The sequence below is a fragment of the Athene noctua genome, chromosome 6 (assembly GCF_965140245.1).
Source record: "Athene noctua chromosome 6, bAthNoc1.hap1.1, whole genome shotgun sequence".
NCBI classification, from domain to species: domain Eukaryota; kingdom Metazoa; phylum Chordata; class Aves; order Strigiformes; family Strigidae; genus Athene; species Athene noctua.
The window spans coordinates 42,154,392-42,175,409 of record NC_134042.1 but is presented as its reverse complement, the minus strand read 5'-3'; the positions used below and the strand labels follow the sequence as shown (position 1 = coordinate 42,175,409).

At 48.2% G+C, this 21,018-nt stretch overlaps 1 protein-coding gene across 1 annotated transcript in view; it reads right to left on the bottom strand.

The window, feature by feature from the left end:
- Positions 1-20,213, bottom strand: part of KIF26A (kinesin family member 26A) — a 102,810-nt gene extending 82,597 nt beyond the window's left edge. Inside the window, exons 1-2 of the mRNA XM_074908771.1 lie at positions 20,079-20,213; positions 17,401-17,637 (exon numbers count right to left, since the gene is read on the bottom strand). Of these exons, the coding sequence (XP_074764872.1) occupies positions 17,401-17,637; positions 20,079-20,213 (372 nt within the window). The remainder of the gene's footprint in view (positions 1-17,400; positions 17,638-20,078) is intronic.
- Positions 20,214-21,018: the final 805 nt, after the last annotated feature.

The window sequence follows — 21,018 nt, the reverse complement described above, 5'->3', positions numbered from 1 at the left end:
CATCTGCTTAGGTTTTCTATGCACTTGTAAGTTGGACCAAAGATAATTGAGTTTATGGACATATCATGACAAAAATGACAAGGCACTGTTAACTGTTCATGAAAAATGGCATAAAAACTAAAATAAAGCACGTTTACTGTTTGAAATGCTTAAAAGTTACCACATTTTACAATGAACCATATACAACCAAATGGTGTTTCTCCTACTGCTAAAGAATAAAATTATTCTCAGCTAAGGATCCCATGATAAAAAGAGAGGAAATTAACAGTCTGAATAATCGGAGTTGTGCTGAGCACATTTTTAGGCATATGGCAATTTTATAATGGTCATTGGGGATGAAGAGCTAAAATTCTGTGGCAGACTCTGAATTTAAGGCATTTCACATAAAATTGCACATCCCAGGAAACAAATAAATTGTTAAGTGTGCAACCTCATAACACTACAGCCAATATTCAGCATATGTAAATCTGACTACCTCAAAATATGAACACTACTTTCAGTACAAGGACCCAATTACTTTATAAAGGGTCCAAATAAGTTAAAAATTTGTCTGAAGGCATCATTAAAAGAAAACAAATATAATGAGATCTGCCATAATTTTATACAGTCTGAGTTACTGCGACACTATGCAGCGACAATATGTGATCCAGCGTTCCCAAGTAAATGCCTTAATTACTATTGTAAGTCTGTCATTTAAATAGTTCCTTCCTGTTTAAAATGTAGAAAGCCAAATGCGTTTTCCCACCACTAAGCATTGTGTAAGACTCCTTTCTCTTCCAGCAAGCTGGCTGAAGATGGATGAGCTTCCAAACTGATATAATTTTTAATTACACGTTTTTCTCTCATTACTAATTTCCTAAACATGTCTCTAATCTTGCAGAGAAATCTCTGAGCACAGTAGGTGTATCCACATACATCATGCTCTAGAAAATTAATATGAGATAATGATCAAGACTGCCATCACAACATAACCTGAAACAAGCAAGATACATTAGACGTGATACATACTCATTAGACTCTGATCTCAAGTGTTTCTGGAAAGCAGCTGTTAACAGACAGTTTTCCTCCCTCCAACATCTTGGGGCTAATAACACAATTATTGGGGTCTAGGAGGGGGAGATGCTTCAAGCAGTCTCCCCTTCGCAATTTCCACCAGGCAGTTACAAGCTTGTGATGTCCAACGCGTGTTCACTCCTTCACCTACTTACCTTAAATACTCCACCAAGAAGCACTGTTTGCATAAGGGAGCCACGATCATCTGCTCCTCTGCAGCACATAAGCACAGGTATCCCAGCTCCCTCCTGCCATGAGGGGTCCAGCAGCTCCCTCCACCTAGGACAAGGTCTCCTGGTGCGGCTGTCCTCTCCAAGAGCACAGGAGAGCAGAAAGCGTTGGAGGTAGCCGCACCCACCAGACAGGTAGGAAGGCACGTGCCCACGCATGCCCCAAGTACCAAAAGGGGTCACACCCCCAGCAGCTGTCTGCATCAGATGCTCTTTTGGCGGGCAGGAATCAGAACTATGTATAGACCCGTCAGCTTAGGTCAACCAGGTGCCAGCCAGTTACGCACCCGGGATCTCTCTCATTCCTCAGGTATCTCTCACTACCTGAAAGGCACTGCACAGCTAAATGTGTTGCAGCATTCTTCCCCCATTAAATCAACAGGGCAAGACAGCAACTTTTAGCAGAAAAATTAAAAAAAAAAAAAAAAAAACACAAAACGGCAACTGGGCTTCTCCCCAACTAAACACATCACATACCAAATTCTTAAGGGCATGATGCTTTCAGCACACCAGCTGCCTTCTCATCAGCTGACACTTCCTGAATAAAAGGAAAATCCAAGAAACTGTTCAGAGTGGCTGACATTTAAGGAAACAAATAAAGCAAAACAAGATAAATCACAAGCACTTAAATAAGTTTATATCTCGAAGTGGTCTTAAAATGTCACAAGTACGACTGCCTGCTTACTCAAAGAAAAGGGATCGCTGCTGTTTCACAGTCAAAAACATGAAGACAGAGAGAGATTGGAAGTATAGTTGAAGTATACACACCAGATTAATGCACATAAAAACCAGTGCATATATAAGGAATACCAACAGGAGTGCTCTGGTATATATGCATGCAAGTCACTAGTCTGTAAGTGCATGCGAGGCAAAATGCATATGCTAAATGGGGTAAGTATATCTAAAAATGTAATGCTAGCTGACTTGCCCTAGGTCCCCAGGGAAGCCTGTAGCACAGACAGTGAGAGTAGACTGCAGTGGAGATGTTTCACTGCATTCACACATGCTGCTATGTAAGCTGGCTGATGGAAAAACCAACAATAACAACAACAAAAAACAACACACAATTTCACATTTGCTTTTCAAAAAAACAAAAACAAAAACAAAACAAAACAAAAAAACACAACAAAACCAAAAAAACCCAGAAACAGTTTCCCAAAACTTCTACCAATCCTATTTTTCTACCTGCTGTCCATCTACTGGCCAAGATCAAAAGCTTTAAACCCTGCCTGGACTTCAAGAACTTGATGAAGTAATTTGACCTCCTATGAGAATACTGGTTCTTCTTGAAAACAAATACTTCTCCTAAACTTCATTCACTCCACAAAGGGAAGGAAAAGCTGGGGGATGTACCCCTTTTGTCTTTCCCACAGTGTCTTGAAAGGACCATGAAGAGGATAGTTACAAACCCAAGGCTTCACCAGAGCTTTCTTGTGCACCACCCACCCCCTTGACTGCAACTGGTGCCCACATCAGACTTGTGATAATGCTGAGCTGCACAAAGCAACCCTCCAACTCAGGTGGGAATTAACTGACTGCTGAAGCCAAGGCAAGCCTTTCAAGTGACTTCGCTGGGTTATGACTGGGCTCCTACTTCTTTTTAATTCTCATTAGCATTTGCTGACAACTCCTTTACAACCAGAGGGACAGGTTCTTTATGAGAAGCCGTTTCAGCTACCCCAGTTAATGCCTTAATCCACAGACTGAAGCAGGTCAGATTATCTACACGTATCAAAGACAACTTTATGCTTCATAAGCTATTTTTCTGCTTCAGTAAGGAGTAAGCATGTTTTTATTTCTTACTATGTTTACCCATTACCTCACCAAGCAGCATTATTGTTAGTCTTTCTGAGACTCTCCTAGAATAGGAACGTATAAAACAGGATTTCCTCCAGTTCTGCACACCTACTTACTCCAGAGTCATTAATGACATAGGACTGGATTGAACAAAGACTTAACATCAAAATCAGCATTCAAAACAGCTGGGAACAAAAATGTATCTGCCTGGAACACTGCATCTCTGCTTTGTCTTTAAAAAAAAAATTTCAACGAGGAAGAAAGAGCTAAATGCTTGCATGCAGGACATGTATCCCAGTGGACTCCAAATTAAGTTTATAGCAGCTTTTATACAGCAATCTGCAAATCAAATTGGCCTTTTTACTGGAGATCAGAAGTAACTTCACTGCTGTCAAAAAGAACTCTGCAGGAAAGATCCAAGTAATGCACAAGAATCCTCCAAAAAACCCAAACCAACCACATGCTGTCTTCCATGTGATTACAAGCAACAGCTGAAATATCCAAGGGTAGGTAACACAACTCAGATTTTTAATACACCTTGAACGAATATTTTAAAGAAAACTTGTATACATGTAAGAAAAATACAAGCAGTACTGCCCCAGGATTTGTAGGAGTTGATTCCTCAGGTCATTATACCATTTGGCTGTCAGACAGGGACATTTATCAGGATTCCTTCCCCTGACAGAATGTGCTTCCCAGCATAGCCAGTGCTGCACGGTGACACGTGCCCCATATCCATCGCACCACACCACAGGACAGGCCATGGATAGCGCAGCACTGAAAAGCAGCAGACCCTGTTCCATTCTCCCTTCCCTCCCTGCCATTCCACAAATAGACATGCTAAATCAGGCTATGCTTTCAGAAGCTACCCTGTAAACACATCTCTCCTGAAAATTAACAGGAATTTGGAAAAAAATTATAGTCAAACAATGAAAAAACAAGCCAGATGCTACAGACTGCCCATATAATTACCCTATATAGGGACAAAGTCAGTAAAACGTGGAAGAAATAACCCAAAAGCTACAAGAATACTGCTTAGGTTCAGAGCTTAACATCTGAAATTACCTTGGCAATCTCTTAAAGACCTCGGTACTGGTGGTGTACACAAAAGCAGAGACAGCCAGCAGGCTGGGAGAAGCACACAAGCAATGTAAGGATGGTTGAGGAGAAACACTACTCCTCTGTTTAATGCTATCAGCTCCTGCCTGCCTGAGGACATTTCCTACCTCTACCTACAAACACAGCGATTCCCCAACCATTAAGTAAACAATCTTTGAAGATAACAAAGCTTATTCTAATCTCTCACTGATGTCACTCCTGTATTGTACTTAACTGAGCTACAAGACTCCTGGGTGAACTAACTCCTCTGTAAAATCAGGATTATTTTAACTCTGCTCTTGCACAGATTTAAGGAAACCTGTCGAGGTACAGAAAGAAGCAGATTCGGCACACAGTGGGTCTACATTTTTTTCCTGTTGAACAATCATAGACATATTTCAGCTCACTCCTTTAGATGCAGGTGAACCGCTTCTGTACCATTAACCTTAGTGAGCTAAGCTTCTGTACCAGACCTTTCATCGCTTCCAAAGGAAGCGGAGCTTTGAAAGCTGTACACTTTTAGTAAGGAGTGGATGCCCTGGACTACTTTCCAACACCAACAAATGGAACTGTTGCTCCAGTGGCAAGAAGAAAGAAAAATCAGATTGAACCTGGGCTAGCAAGAGGAATTAAAATGGAAACTACAAAAAGAAAACACAGTAGAGACCTTCCAATGCATCACCTCAGAGAACAATGCCTTTGTGTTCTCACTTGTGCTCACTTCCCAGGGTCAAGTGTTTATTCTGCATTGCAGTTCTTTAGCTATGTACTCCACGCTTTTCATGGCACCCAATCCTACAAAAGTCAAGCCCTCCCACAGCAATAAAAAGCTCAGGGGAGAAGAACTCAGAGTGGGTCAGAAAAGCCAGCCCTGCATATAACATATCTTTCATGTCATCAAAAGACTTGACAACAAGAAGCTGAAACCCAACAAAATTCTAACTGCACAAATCAGAGCTATTTTGCTCTTGAACTGCGTGTGTTTAGGAGCAGCCATGACCAGAATAATAAAAGGATGTACAGCACAAATCTGAGAAGAGGGGCTCAAGTTGTGGCTGAATATTCATGCTTAGTGTCAGTCCCAAGGCAAATTTATTTTGGCAATTCTGAGTATTATCAGCCTGGTTTGTCTGCCTCTTGAATAACCTATGTCTCAGTTATACCAAACAGACCCTGGCACTAACACCCCCCACCCCACTCCACCCCCCCCCAGGTAATTCTGTTTCCACTGAACAGAAAAATGAAGCGGATGTGCTGGAAAAAAGCAGAAGTAATGATACCTACACAGAGAGACAGATTTGGAATACAGACATTGACCCAGTTCTTCAGTCTGGCTTCCTCTTCTGTTTCACCGGTGTAAATCAATTGAAATTACACAGCACCAACAGGCTTCATTTTCCACCTGTTAGCACAGGTTTTTGATTCCACTGTCAATAAAAGAAACACGATGCAAACTGCTATGAAATGAAAATCAAGTGCCGTATGTAACTGTAGACAGAAGTAAAGAGATGTACAGCCAGATTCAGGACACCATATTGCTGAAAATACTCTTTCCTAAACTCAGGCATGGCTCCCCAAAGGGTTATTACCAAAGACATGACTACTTTCCACTGCCAAACACCCCACTGGGAGCCAGCAAGGCCATAAACTGAGGCCAGGGTGTTGCTACTCATGATCAACCGGCAAATGCTGAGCACAAAGTCTGCCCTTCCATACAAACTTCAGAGAAAACAATTCATAACCTGTGTTTCACAGAACAAGATGGCAGGCTGAGAAACACAAGTATTTTTGTAATCATTTAGCTCTTTGTGGAGGTCTCAAATTTTAAACTCAAATAAGAAGTAACTTTACCAAAGGTCAGTCAAGCAGCAGTAAGACTGCACAAGGTGGCAGGTTAAAGCATCTCATAATTCTAAGAGTATAAGCATGAAATTCAGAAAGGGCCCCCAGGGATCCCAATGCAAGACATGAAGGTGTAATTAAAAACCATAAATCCGTCAAACGAAAAATATGTAAACGTAATACATTAACTCATATATTTTTCTTCCTTGACCACATTTGTCTTACTCTACACTCCTTTGGAGCCTACAAATAAAAAATTAACAATATCAGAAGAAATATTTCTTAATATGTGGAATGTGAGTATCAATAATAAATGCTTTTTACTTTATTCTTACAGGTAATTGCTGAAAGAAGCTCTCTCAGCAGACTGCTGAGACTCTGCATATTATAAATTACTTCAGCTGTATCTCCTCTTTACAAAACCCACAGAAGGACAATATCTTACAGTGTTTCCATGCCACTCAATCATCCACACAAAATTACCCTTGTGAGAGCTTGTTGGAGGAATGTCAAATGTACTTGCCTTTCTTTGCAAGAAAATCTTCAGAGAAAGACAGCAAAAGAGCTCAGTTTTGCATTCACAGATATACAAGCTACACTAACACCTGAACATTTGAACTGGAAATTCTGGGTTTAACTTTATATTTAATTACAAGCTACAGGCAAAATAGTTACAGGCCAAATTGTGGCCTGTGTTTCACCCACAGCACAGTTTTCAAGATAGCTTACAAAAGCTCTGCAGCACCTGTAGTTCATATTAAGGCTAAAGCACTTCTTTTAAAGGTGGTATCTTCTGCCCACCAGCAAAAAGGAGCACCAGCATTGCCCAGTAATGACAGTGGCAAAGACACTTGTACCTTGCCTCCATTCTTCAAAGGCCAAATTTTGTAGAGCAAATTTGTTTCTCATCACTAATGACTGTTTCCTTGAGACCAGATGGCCCAGGGCCAGGCAGCGGTATGGTCTCTTCCTCATGACGCACCCAGCATTTGGGCACGCACGTGGGAGTTACGTGATGTTTTCATCAAAGATTGAACTCTCTTTCCTCTCTGTCACTGAAGCACTCATTCTCACAAGGGGAACAGTCGGGTCCCTATAGAAACAAGCACAGGTACACATATTCAACACAAAACTGACATGCTATCACAACATGGCTAACACTTCTCAGATAATATCCAAGTCAGCCAAACTTCCCTTTTCCTAATGTTCAACAACGAATTTTACTAAATCTGGGCCAAGTCAGCACAGCACACCATCCAATACGGGCAGAATTTGGCATGGTCTTCACACTTATCCTAAGCATACTCACCACATGGAAAGCAAAACCCTCCTTGCCCTAGTTACCAGAGATTAGCGCCCTCAACTATCTCCCTACCCTTCCTTCCATCATTTAGACATCAGGTGTTGTTCTGGCATCATTAGCCAAGCTTCATCTGCTGAACAGAGGCCAGATCTGTCCAAATTTTGCTGACTATTTACTGCAGCTGGAAATCATTTACTTGCCTGAACAGGCCATGCAGGATGCTCCCAGTCTGGGCTGGTGACTGGTCATCCAGGCCTGGCAGTGGTCTTGGCTTCTGGAGCTGCCCCCACAACATCTACCAAGTACTCCACAGACGAAGCACAGAGCACATTTTAAGGTTTGGCTCTTGGTCTCTGAACCCTCCTGGGAACTTGTGCCATTGGTCCCTAGAGCCTGGCTGCAGTTGGGCAGTAGATACAAGCAGTTGGTTTTATGCCCCACACTAGGCGATTTGCTGTTAAAGAGAGGGTCTGTCGCAACACCAGCATGTTTTGTCCACAGGCACTGAAAGAGGCTCAACAGCTACCAAGGAAAGAGCAGATTGCTTTCACCACTCCACACCAAGCAGTACAAGACCCTGCAGATGACCCAAAAGTAGTAAAGCAACTGAAAAAAGGATAACTAGATTTCTTGATTGTACAAGCCACTTGCATGGTATTTCCAACAGCTGTTGAAATGGCCACATCCCAGAGAGTTCCAGGAGACACATCACAGTCCAGGGATGACAACAGCACCTGGTGCCCTGTTTTGGGATGGGAATCGGATGTGTATCACCAATCCAGCATGTTGCCATTGACCTCAACTACCCCAGCAGGCTCACCTCCTCTAAAACACTCAGCAGTACCATTCTGCTGAGGGCTGCATGATGTACCCTGGGTACAGCCACCACCTCTGAACTGCTCAGGAACCACCTAAGATGTAAAAGCAGCAGGCAACCCCTGCAAAAAAAATTTTACTTGATAAAGCTACAGACAAATCATACTTCTGTACTCTGAAGTCCAGGAGAATAGCAACAATACCAGAAGGAGTAAACACATGCTACAGCACACAATACAGTGAGAACAACACACAATAAAAAGAAAAGAGTACAATACAAACTGAGTACATCTAACTTCCCGAATGACTTAAAACACAAAGCCAAACACTGCTCATTTACAGTATAATCAGCACTGATCAATATATACCCACCAAAAGCAACACAAACTATGCTGTAACAAATTGTATGTTGTGGTAAAGCAGGAAACACATTTAAACATAATCTTTAGAATGCTGTGAGAACTAGGACTAATGCTTTACTTTCACAGTTAATGCTGAAAGCCAGTCAATGCTCAGCCTAGCCAGAAGTATCACATTTCATTTTTGTATAGAAGACTTCCCATCCCATTCATTGAGCAGTGTAAAATCCCTCAGAAACGTTAGGGGAAGATTTGCTAAGAGCTAAATGAAAATTGATCATTTTCCCACAGCTGTCCAGCATTCCAATCAACTCTGCACAGGTATTGATGTATGGTAATGCCGGTCCGGCCCCAGCAGAAACTCAGAGCAGCCTGCCAAACTCCAGGAATGCTGATGAAAGACTGATTTTAAAGCTTGACTCAGAAAGAAGGATAATTGTGCTCACCTAAGCCTTTTTTTTGTGAGCAAGTGCTGAGATTTCGCTGATTCACTGTATGCTAGGGTGATGCATAAAACAGACTCCTAGTGATAAAACAAACATGCAACAATAGCATTATGCTGCCTAAAATAGGTGGATATATTTATACCAGTGAAACATTCTTTTTCCAACATGAAAAGGAACATCTGCCAGCTATGCCTTAAAAGCTCATGCAGCTTCAAAGCAAGTAAGTCAGTCCAAAGAACTGCACACCAAAAGTTCACATTCAATTTAACTTATCCTAGAGAAGAAGACATTACTCTTGCAAAGTGACATATCCCCACCACGCTCCTTGCTTGGAATAATAATTTGAAGCCTTGTTCTTGGGTTCTTCTACAAAATTTGTCTTTTTTCCGTTTAAAAATAAAACATTTTTAATGAAAAACTAATAACACACTTTTGCATAAACTTAAACAGCAGTGTGAGAGACTGAAGCCACTGAAGAGTTCCCAGTTCACAAGACCACACCACACTTCCACAAAGCAGCTTTCTAGTTTCATCACAGGGAGGCACAGTGCACTATGCAGATAAACCCCTTTTAGATAGCATCAGCACAGCTCTAATCCATGCTCCGCAAGCTGATCTGATACCTGCTACTTAAGCAAGCTCCCTTTTGCCTGAACACCTCCAGTCCCCTTCCACAGCCTCACCTCTCCCCTCCTGGTGAGCTGGCAGATTTTCAGGACTATCTGTTACTGTCTTCACAGTTTATCTGCAGTCCCTGGCTTGGCTGTTTCTGCTATTGCAGAGACCCCAGCCCCAGAAACCACACCCTGACATCTGACCTGAAATTTCAGTTCCAAGTCATAGAGTCTGCTGTTTTCTGTATCCCTGTGTTATATATCCTTCCTTATTATGCATATTACAGTAGGAGGCAGCTCTGCTAAGAACAGCAGTTGATGATGCTCAATGCCATATAAGAGGGAGTCCCCACCACAGAAAAGTTTTTACTGGATGGAAAAAAGATGGAAGCATTTTCTCTCTGCTGGACAAAACAGAAATTAAGCATGTAGATACTAAGCAGCTTGCCCAAATTCACAAAGTTAGTGACAGGTCTAGGGATTAAATTCATGTCTTGCATCCCTGCAATGGGACACAATTCCTCCTGTTAACAAAGGCAGCAGAGGCATGATTATCCAGAAAGTAAGGCCCAAGCCTTCTCCCATAAGCCACTCATCTGAAAGACTATACAAAATTAGCAGATAATTGTAAAAAGTCAGCCTGATCCTGATCATGAGCACAGCCAGCGACAGACAAGACCCCCACCTTCCTAAAGATGCCTTCCATTTGGGGATGTGCTGGACACATAAATACAAAACAGTTATGCTAGTGCTGCAGGTCTGAAGTCAGAGGACAGGGAGACAAATCCAGACAAACTAAATTCCATAGATCTCCAGTAAATTAAAAAAAAAAGAGGATTCAATACTCCCAAATGGACAGCTGCCTGCCATAGTCATTGTGAGCGATATCCAAATACATCTAGTTCCTGAAGGCAATCCAATTTTGAGAAAAGCAAAAGCATCGACATGGAAAAATCTTCCATAAGACATGTACATGTTTCCAGATAGATTCTCCTCCTCTAGCCAGGGTGAAGCAAAGTCTCTGCTCACTTTTCATGACAAAAATGTTCATCTGTCAGCTGAAAACCCAGGGACTAACTGGCTCTTCTCTGTATCAGCATCTTCACTGTGGGATGAAGGACTCAGACCCACAGAGTGCAGTTATGGTGGGGTACCTGAGCAGCAGGAGACCCAGGCAGCAACTGTGTACATGGTGGGCAATCCTGGTCCTGGGAAAGAAAAATCTCTTGGTAGTTTCAGCCATCCTGCTTCAATACCCTGCGGTGCCAGGTCCGGAGCAACAGCCACTATCAGTTGCTGTGGGCCGGGGAAGAGGAGGATGACTACTGCCTCCTACAACCTCGCTGTTAACAAGTCAGAGGTTGGGATCACTGTAGGTGGAAACTCTTGGCAAAAACAATAAAGCAGCTACTACATATTTCAACAGGTTCAAAGTAACCTCAGATGTTAGGAGCAGATGCTCTTTTCCACCCCCTGGGATTTTGAAATGGTTTATATGTGTCCTCCCTTTTCCCTAATAGGGAAGGGTGCTGAAGGAATTAGCTAGAGAAAGAGCGGGAGCAATACTAATTACCCTCAGCTACCCGGGAGACCGCAGTACCTTCAGCTAATTACGCAATCCCCACTCCCCCACTTCAGATCCCCCAGTGAGAAGGTCTCTTGCCTCTGGCATCTGAACTGCGAAATAATCCTGCTCACCTGTATTTTAAAATACATGTTTGAAAATCCTTAATGTCTAAAGCAAACTCATTACAAACAGTTTCCACAGCCTATCATATAGCATGCAGACTACTGCACTGACCGAAACGAGGAAACTGCTCATGTCAACACATCTGACACGGTGTTGTCACTAACCCCATTATTAGATTGCACACGTACCTGAAATCCACATCTGAGCTCGTAGCCTGAAGCACTCCACAGCCAAGTCTCTGCAAGAGTCTCTCTCACAAAATTAAATATTAAATGTGCGTCTCAAAAAAATGCCCCGTAGTTTCATATTTATTAACTAAGACATTACTTTTCCACTTACGCATTTTTGAAATGTTAAATATAGAATGTTTTAAGGTGCATTTAGTGCTTATAAAGAGCCCTGAATACTGGATTCCTCTAGAGAGGAATCTGTAGAAGAGAGTACTCCCACTCAATTCCCCTTATCCACATCAACCCACTTGCAGAGAGGATTCCCATAAAAATAAAAACAGCCCCTCAGAAACAGAGACCCCAAACTTATCCAAGACTCAGCATCCTCTTCACCAGGAGTCTCAAATTCCAGATGACCATGCCACTCAGTAGAAAGGGCTGACACATCAATAGAGAAAAATCAGCATGAGAAGAAAAACTCCACAAAAAGACAGGGGTTGCTTCTAAATGCTCAAACCGATTCCACATGGACCTCAAATTCTGTGAGAAGTCCCCACGTGCTCTGAACCCTTGCTCTTTCAGGAAAGCATGAGCCTGCAGGCAAACGCTAAGGACACAGAGACCTCTCCCAGGCTCCTCTGTGGGCAGCGCAGGCTCCTGAGGCACCCATCAGTGAGGGGGCAGGTACCCCCAGCCAGGGGTCACGCGAATTCTCCTCTCTACAAGTCCTGCTGATACCATCAGAGCAGCCAAGGTGGGAATAACAAAGCATACCTGGCCCTCATGTACCAGGACCACAGTCCTCAATCCCATGCCTGTTCTCTTGGCCCGGTTTTCCAAAGCAATGAAAACTGCTCTATTGCCCTTCTTTCCATTCCTCCTTGCTGCCAGCCCTCCTTAACAGCTTTTGAACCTGACAAATGATGTGAAAATGAGGTAGAAGGCTCAAAGCGAGTTCCTACAACTTCCACAAACTGGCCACGAGTGAAGTGGGGCAGGACCCACCTGTTATTGTTTGGCAGAAGCCAGATGTCCATGTACTAACTCACTGTCAACCAAACAGTACGTGAGCAGCTGCAGATGAAGAGAAGGTGCTGCCTCTTATCAACTCATCAAGGACAAGGAGGGAACAGCTGGGATTAATGCAGAGGAACGAGGAGAGCAAAGGAGGTGAGCAAAGCATCCATCCTACCAAGCCATCCTTCCTTAGCTTTGCTGCTCATGGCAACATGTGGGGGGTTATTCAGCATGCAGGAGAAGCCCACAGGAAAGAGCATTCCCTTTCCAAAACTGTTCCTCATCCCCCCTTCAGGTGATGCAATCAGCAGCACGTACAGGTGTACCAAGAGACCACTGCTTTGATCAGACGTGGGTGTGGTGGGAGCTCAATCCAGCAGCACTGCGTGGTGCCTGCACAGCTGAGACATGTCAGTGCAGTGTGTCTAAAGCCACTGCTATCCTCCCCTTTTTTGCAGAGAAGTCAGGCTTCCTCCAACTCTAGCTGGTGTAACACAGAGCCTTGCCAAGGACATGGCGGGCTGGGACTTGCTTAGCTCCCTCAAATGATTCATGGTTCATTAGCAACCAAAGGCATGACCTGTCCTGGTCACCAAGACTCTCTGCAGACCAGGGCTGGCAGTGTGCCTCTTTGTACTCAACCACAGCTTACCTGTTCAAGGGGGAATACAGTTTTTTTAAGTATCAGAGAAAAAGCGTTGTCCACCCCATCAGCAATAAAGAGCCCACACTCACTCCTTTGTCCCTCAGACTCCCTGCAAGCTGTTCAGCGGTGTGCCTCATGTAACATGCAGCGCAGATAACGCAACAGGGGGGAAAAAAACAGGGAAGAAAAGAAGCTCTTAAAAACTGGGACAGCAAGAACTTGGCTGAACTCAAGCTACAATACAATATGCATGTTTCTTCCCCCCCTTAATGCTGCCTCTGACACTTGCCTGCATTGGCAGTATGTACAATATAAACTCAGACCAGGGAGGTCAGGGGTGAGGGTGGGTGGGGACAAGTGAAACAGGGTCTATGAATCCCTGGGATGGGAGAAACAGAATTCTCAAAGCTAATAACTTCCAAAGTGCACTTCCTCTGGTCTTGGCCTCCTTTCAGTACCGATTAAAATAATCTTTTATTACAGTATAACTGGGTACAGTTACTACTTTTCTATAACCAAAATATTTATACCAGTATAAAACCCTTCTGTGGATGTGGCTGTACTAGCGTGCACGTTCCTTATACCAAGAGAGCTTTCTTCTTCTGCTCATAAGGGATTAGCTAAAACCATTTTAGAGTAGCTGTATATCCTTGAGGCTCCTAGAGGGAGCGCAGACTTTACTTCCAGTGATGCAGCTGCAGGAGCACATCTCTCATGTTGGACAGTCCCTGCCTGTCCCCTTCCTTTTGGAGACACATACCTCACTGACATACACCTCCTTAGAAACAACATACACCTCTTCAGAAATGACAGCGCCTTTGGGTTTACTGAACACAGGCATCACGCAAATTAATTAATTAGCATTTGTGAAGCACTGTGAAGATTTGAGGTGCTAAGTATTATTATTACTAATTTAATCTACATCCCCATTCAGTCCTCAGCCTCTCCTGTGAAACTGCCAACAGTGATGCCAATTAGCAGTAATTGTTGTGGTGGTTTTGTGACAAGGCTATTTGCCAACTGGGAGTGAGACAGAGACCACCAACCCATTTCCCGTGGATTCCCCACAGCTGCCAAGAGCCGCAACTTCCAGGCACAACAACCTGCTCTCCACCCCAGCCAGAGCCCTGGCCGTAGGAGATTCTGTATCCCATTACCAGCTCCCCAGGGACATGGCCTGCAAGGCACACACAAAACTTTTAATTAGGAATAAACCAAAGCACCTTTTTTTTTTTTTCCCCCTCTTACACTAGTTCAGCAACTGATGCTGATACTGCAATACCAAACTGCTAATATGTAGTAATTTCAGATTAAATTTTGCTGATTTTCATCCATGCTTGATGAAAAATCACATTTTGATTCACACACAGGCCTCACTGTGGTGGCAAACTGTAAAGGCAGCAGCAGTAAAAAGAAGGGAATTGACAGCGTGGGGTGCAGCAAATCTTGTACTTGGGAGAACTGTTAAAGAGTTTTAACATAAGCAGAGAGGTGTATCTTTTTATCATCTGTCCACAGAGATTTGGAGGACTTTAAAGAGATGCAAAGAACTGAGAGTATTCTGTAATCAATGCACATCATCTGAGCACCGAAACTTTATTTATATATTTTAAATATATCTAATTGAAAGGACAGCAACACATAAACTGTATGAATCATAGCCCTCTCAAGCAATTAGATTTGTTATCCCTGCAAACAGTACGTTGGCTTTTTATTCTAATGTGAATTCAATCCCTTGTCAGCTGCCCCACGCATGAGAATACACCTCCTCTCTTTCATCAGAAACGATATCAACAGCAGGAAACTAGCCCTTCTTTCATCTCTGAGGCACCCACCCACCTTTCCAAAGGCTTTTCAACCAGGTGTGGAAATCTTTCTGAATCTGTGCTGAAAGATCCCTTAATTATTATGGCAAAGGAGGTAAATCCTTTAAGAGCAGCATGCTCCAAGCAGTAGCCTCCTGTGTTTACTCATCCAGTAGTTGCTCAGTTTGACAGTACATTAGAAGAGCTTATAAGAAACTCTTTGGACTTTTATTGTATGGGCATGAAACTCTTATGGAGAGGAGATGCTTTTTCAGATGTCTTATTATACAATTAAACAAGAAAGGAGGGGGAAAAAAAAAGCAAGCTGCCTTTCTGGCACAAACATTACAGAGCGCTCAACCTGCCAGCATATTGCATCAGATTCCCACTGCAAGGCCAATTCGCAGCAGCTGAGTAGCTGAACCCCTGACTGTTATCTCCCGCTAACCTACTTCACACTCAGAAGGCAGTAAGTAAGACTGTTTATTGCATCCTCCTTTCTGAGGAGCTGCTCACTACACCAGGATTAGCGGGGGTGGGGGGGCTGAGTTTGCAATTAGGCTAGAGGTCTCACAAGCATTAGAAAAAACAAACAAAAAAAAATTACAATGTATTTTTTAAAAAATAATATCTAACTCTACTGCACTCTACTCAATAAGGAAACTCCATGCTACTCAATAAGTAAACTCCAGGTATCTGTTACCATGCGATCAGGTCTGTCGAGGTTCTGACACTGTGATGACTACTATTTTATTACGTTCCTAGGCATGCTTTGAAACCCTGCAGAAAAGGGGGATTAATTTACCCATCATCGAGTGCTTATCAAGGAAGTCCCCTGAGACTTGCAGGAAGGAGACCACACAAACAGGCCTTTGCTCACAGGTCTCCTCACCCGAACACCTGGCCAAGCCCCCTGATTCTCCTGCACTGGCGGCTTTTATTTTCCCATGACAGAGATCGCTCCCAGATAGGACACTATTCTTTACAGCAGAGGCCCACCCCAACAACGGCTCAGGGGTTTATGTGCTCCTCGCTGAAGCAGCCTATCCCATCCACTTCACAAGGGCAAATAAAACTTCTTTCCATGATCTGCAGCAATACAGAAAAAAAAAAAGGTCCAGCAGTCCTGAATTCAATAAGATACGTGACCTTTTACACCACAGAAATAAGGGCCTGCTCCAAACCTAGCAAGTCAATAGAGAAACTCCTGTTGATTTCAAAGAGCTTTGGATCCGGCCTGGAAATACAAACCTTGCCGCGCATTCGGACACTGCTCCACAATGCACTTCCAAACAAAACTATATTTAGATTCAATGAGAATGCTGTAGATCATACAGGAACTCTTTGAATGAAAATGAAGGTCAGTAGGGTTTGGCTTCCTCTTCAGACCCTCCCCCCCATTCTTGCAAACATCCAGATAAGCATTGTTTAGAAAACAATACGTTACTTCCAAATGTTATCAAAAACCCAACACGCGTTTTGTGTGCCCTGGAACAGAATCTCAGGGTCTTCTGTTGCATTTTGTCCCCTCAGCTAATCCTCAGAATCTCTTCAGGTGTCTAGGCAAGATTGTATTTTTTCACCTGCATCACCTTTTAAAAGCTTCGTGTCACGTGCCCTCGCTCAAGGAAAAGGGACAAGACCTCTGATATACAGAAAACACACACGGAAAGGGAAAAACGGGCAGGCAACTGCAATACACAGGAATAAAGGGGCACACATGGTAAAGGAAACCTCTACCACGCTCACGCACTTTCTCTCCGTTCCCTACCAGATACAAAGGGACATCATGAGGCACAAACTGGAAGAAAATGACACAGCCCCGGCTTGCGCCAGTGACACTTGAGGCCAGGAATGAGCCCGTCAGCCAAGGAGGGGCACTCCAGCACCCAGGCGGTGAAAGCCCACCAACACCATCCCGCTCCAACTTTCCTCCAGCGCCACAAACGCGGGCGTGTGCTTCTCAGCTGCGTTCTAAGGGCTCCTCGGAAGGAGGGGCTGAGCCGCGGCGACCGGCAGCTTCTGGCAGGAGGGATGAAGGTGCTGCAAAGCCCAGCCGCAGCACCGAGCCGGCATCCCCGGCACGGGGCCACCGGGGCTGGGGGAGCGGGACGGGAGCCGCGCTGGCACCGGCGCTCTCGGAGCGGCTCCGGGCTCCGCCGAGGGCTCGGCCCGGACGGCACCCGCACGGCCTCTCGCCCGCTCCGCTGGCCAAACCCCCTGATACTTCTTTTAACTTGTTTCTCGCAGTCGGCGACTCAGCGGACGAGCGTCCACCCGCACGGTTTCGCTTTCCGATAAAGCCCGGGACGGGAAATCTTGGAACTTTTGACGAACCCTCCTGGGTTGCAAATCGCCGGCTTTGCTCTCCTCCCGAAGCCGCGTGGGTGCATACCTGGCCCCGCCGGGTTGGGGGCCAGGCTCCGGCGGCCCCCCGCACCCCCAGAACCCCCTTGCCCCCCGCCGTCTCCCCTGCCCGCCCGGCGGTGCTCGGCGCTGTACGGGCGCACTTACCGGCGGGGCGTTGGGCGGGCAGCCGCCGGCGGCCAGCCGTGCCGCCTGCCTCCTCAGCTCGGCCAGCTGGGCCTGGCAGCTCCGGCACCAGCCCCCGGCCGCCGCCCGCTCCAGCGGCCGCGGCTCGGCCCCCGCGGCGGCCCCCGCTCCCTCGGGCGGCGGGCGGCTGGCGCAGCGCTCCTCGGCCGCCGGCCTCTTCCGCGGGGAGAGCTCCCGCGCCGCGCTCCCCTCCGCCACCTGCGGAGAGAGCAGAGCTCAGCGCGGAGGATCGCGGAGGCAACGCGGCTCCCACCCCCCTCGCGGGGAAAAAAAAAAAAAAAAAAAAAAAAAAAAAAAAAAAAAGAAAAGCCCAAACGCTGGGAGGAGTGTTGTAACAACTTACCCCCGGCGCTCGGGGCTCAGGCCCTGGTCCCGGACCCTTCCTGCCGGCGGCCGCGATCATGATAGCGGGGGATGCGCCCCTGCCCCGCGCCCCGCTTCGCTAGTGCGGACGGGCCGGTGCCCGGCGGCGCGGCCGGCCCGCGGCGCCCATGGCGGGGCGGGGGTCGGGGGGTACCAACAGTGATCTCGCCCCTTCCCCGCCGTCCGGGCTGCCGCTCTAGGTGATGTTGCCTCCCATGTTGAGGAGGGAGTGAAGTTTTGGGCTGGGAGTGGGAGGCGGAGTGAGCTCCCCACGGCGGCACGGGGAAGGACCCGGAGCACGGGAACACGTCGGGAAAAAAAAAAAAAAAGCTGGAAAAGTGCTCGGAGGGCAGGGGAGGAGGGGCTGGGCGGGGGCGAGTGGGGTGGGGTAAGCGGGGCGGGGGAGCCTCGGCCAGGGGGGGCTGGGGTTTAGGGTTAGGGGGGTGGGGGAAGATGACATTTCATAGTGACCCTACAGGATAGTTCCAAAACGGTGTGACTAAAGCGTGGGCACTCCCGCGGCTGCCTCCTTCACACTCCAACACATCCAAGTTCCTCGGGAGTGCGGATAAAAGGGCCGGGCTGGGGGTACCAGTTCCGCGGCGAAGCGCGGGGGCAGACAAGCCGCGGAGCCGTCGGCCCCTGCCGCGGGCGCTGGGTGTGCGGGGCAGCTGTGCCTGGGGGTCGGGGGAGCGGCAAGGGGCCCCCCGCCCCGCCGGTGGTGCTCTCCTGCGCGGGGGACTGGGGCGGGGGGGGCGGCGTCCGCGGGCAGATGCGCGGTGCCGCGGGGCGCAGCCCCCCCGGGGGCCGACTCCCCAGCCGCTCGGCGGGCGCGATGGGATGTTCCTACATGTGAAAATTGACCTGACAGATGGAGAAATTAACGTTCGCGGCTAATTGTCTACTTGGCTGCTGCTCCAGCTCGTATATTTAGCACTTATTTTTAAGTTGGTGGGTTTTATTCTTCCCCCCCCCGGAGAGGGGAGTACGCGCCGCTGTCTATCACTCCCCTCGGCTGCCCGGGCGGGCGGCGCTGGGCAGGGGCCGAGCCGGGACGTGCCCGGGCCCCGCGGAGCGGCCCCGCGGGCGCAGCGCGGCCGCCGCCGCCGTCCCTGTGACCAGGGCGCCACCTGCCGGCGCCGCCGCGCGCGGGAGCCCCCGCTCCCACCCGCGACGGAGCCGGAGCCACAGCGACCCGGCACCCCACGGGGGAGCGGCGGGGCGCGGCGGCTCCCCACGGCGACGCCGAAGGCGGCTCCTTGGCTCCTTCCCCCCCACACCGCGCGGGTGGGCGCTGGTGGCACGGGGCCGTGGGCTGGGGTCTGCGGTGACGGGAGCAGCGCCGAGCACAAAGCGTGGGGAAAAACATACGTATGGACCAAAAACCCCCAACCACCCCCCCGCCAGAGGCACCTGCCCCAGACGCTTAAACTTCCCTGGTTCTCCCGAGCACGTGTCTGAAGCGCGCCCCCCCCCAAAAAAAAAAAAAAAAAAAAAAAATATTAAAAAAAATGGGGAGAGCTGGGGCCATGTGTGTCCCCGCAGCGCGGGCAGAGCCCCCAGGGGCACAGAACCGCTGCCCCCCCTCCCGGAGCGCCCGCATGGAGCCCGGGAAAAGTTTGGGTGTGGAGGTGAAGGAGCGGGACGCGGGGGCTGCCGTGTGCCCCTCTCGGGGGCGGGCGAAGAAGCGGGGCTGGAACAGCCCCCTGCACCCGCGCCGTGCGCCCCGGCTCCCTTCCCTCGCCTGCTCGGGGCTCTGCAGGTCTCCGGGAACTTGCTCCGAAATTCCATGCGCCCGAATAACGGCTGCAAAACCCTCCTGCGCCTCCAAGTCTCAGGTTGGACGGGGCGGGGGGAGTCAAGGGATGTGCTCCCCGGCCGGCGTGGGGCTGAGCCGCGCTGCTGGGCTGACCCCCCTCCTTTTCTTATTAAGTAACAGAAACCCTCCTGGAAATAGCGCGACGCGGTGCCCCCACTCCCCATTTGAAGCCGGGGGCGCACAAGGCGCCGCGGTGCCTGGGGGGGAGCCCCGGGAGAGCGCCGGGCAGCGCCGTGTGCCCCCCCCCGCGCCGTTCCGCGCCTCTCCGCGCCGCTCCGCCGAGCCGCCAGGACTGTTCGTGGTGCTGAAACCCGCCCCGGCACGGCCGCCGTCAACTTCGCACCGCCAAGTTGGCCACCCCCTTCCCGTGAGCCGGCCCGGGGCAGGGCGGGCAAGCGGCCCCCCCCGGCCCCGTCCCGGCCTCCAGCCCCCCGGGGCCGGAGCGAGGTCCCCTCACCTTGGCTTTCCTCCGCAGGAGGTGGCTGGTGAAGCCGAAGATGATCTCCGAGTCCAAGCACAAGGCTCCAATCTCCAGCAGGCTGGGGTTTTTCCTCGTGGCGTTGGAGGCATCGGGCGATTTTTGAAAAGCCATAGTTTGGGGTTGGAAATATCCGGCTCCCTGAGCGGAGGCGATGTATTTGTATACACACACAGACAGAGGGGGGGGGGGGGGGGAAAGAAAAAAAAAAAAAAAAAGAAAAGAAGGGATAAAATAGCAAACACCTCCCACCCCTTAAAAAAAAAAAAAAGAAAAAAAAAAAGAAAAAAAAAAAAAAGAAAAAAGCCAGGCGCGGGTGAGTTACTCCTTCATCTGCCAGGATGCGCGCTGCCGGGCTGAGGTAGCCAGCAGCCGGGCAGACCCACCAGCCTCCCTGCCTCTCTCTGCCTCTCTCCGCCGCTCTCCCTCCCGTTTTATCCCCCCTCCAGCGCACCTTGCCTGACAAGCGAGCGCGGGTGCGGGCCCCTCTCAGCGCCCCGCCGGCACCGCGGCCGGGGCCGCGGCTGCGCTGGGTGCGCGGGGCCGGCAGCGCCCTGCTCCCCCGCCGCCGGCCATCAGCTCGCCGAGCGAGGGGGCTCCCACCGCCCGCTGGCCAGGAGCCCGCCCTGCGAGCCTCCTGCCTCCCCCCATCCACTGCTGGGTGGGTTTAGTGGCTGGGTTGGTGTTGGGTTGGTTTTTTTTTTTTCCCTCCTCCTTCTCCTCCTCCTCCGGGGTGAGCATAAGGAGGGAAAAGCTGCCAGTGAAGTCAGTTTAGGAGCGGAAAAAGACACGGGGGAAAAAAAAAAATAAATAAATAAAATAAAGAGGAAGGAAAAAAAGAAAAGGGGGAAAAAAGAAAAAAGGAAGCCTGAGGGCGCAGAAGTGAAGCGCTTTCCGGAAGGGATCCGGCCATTTACTC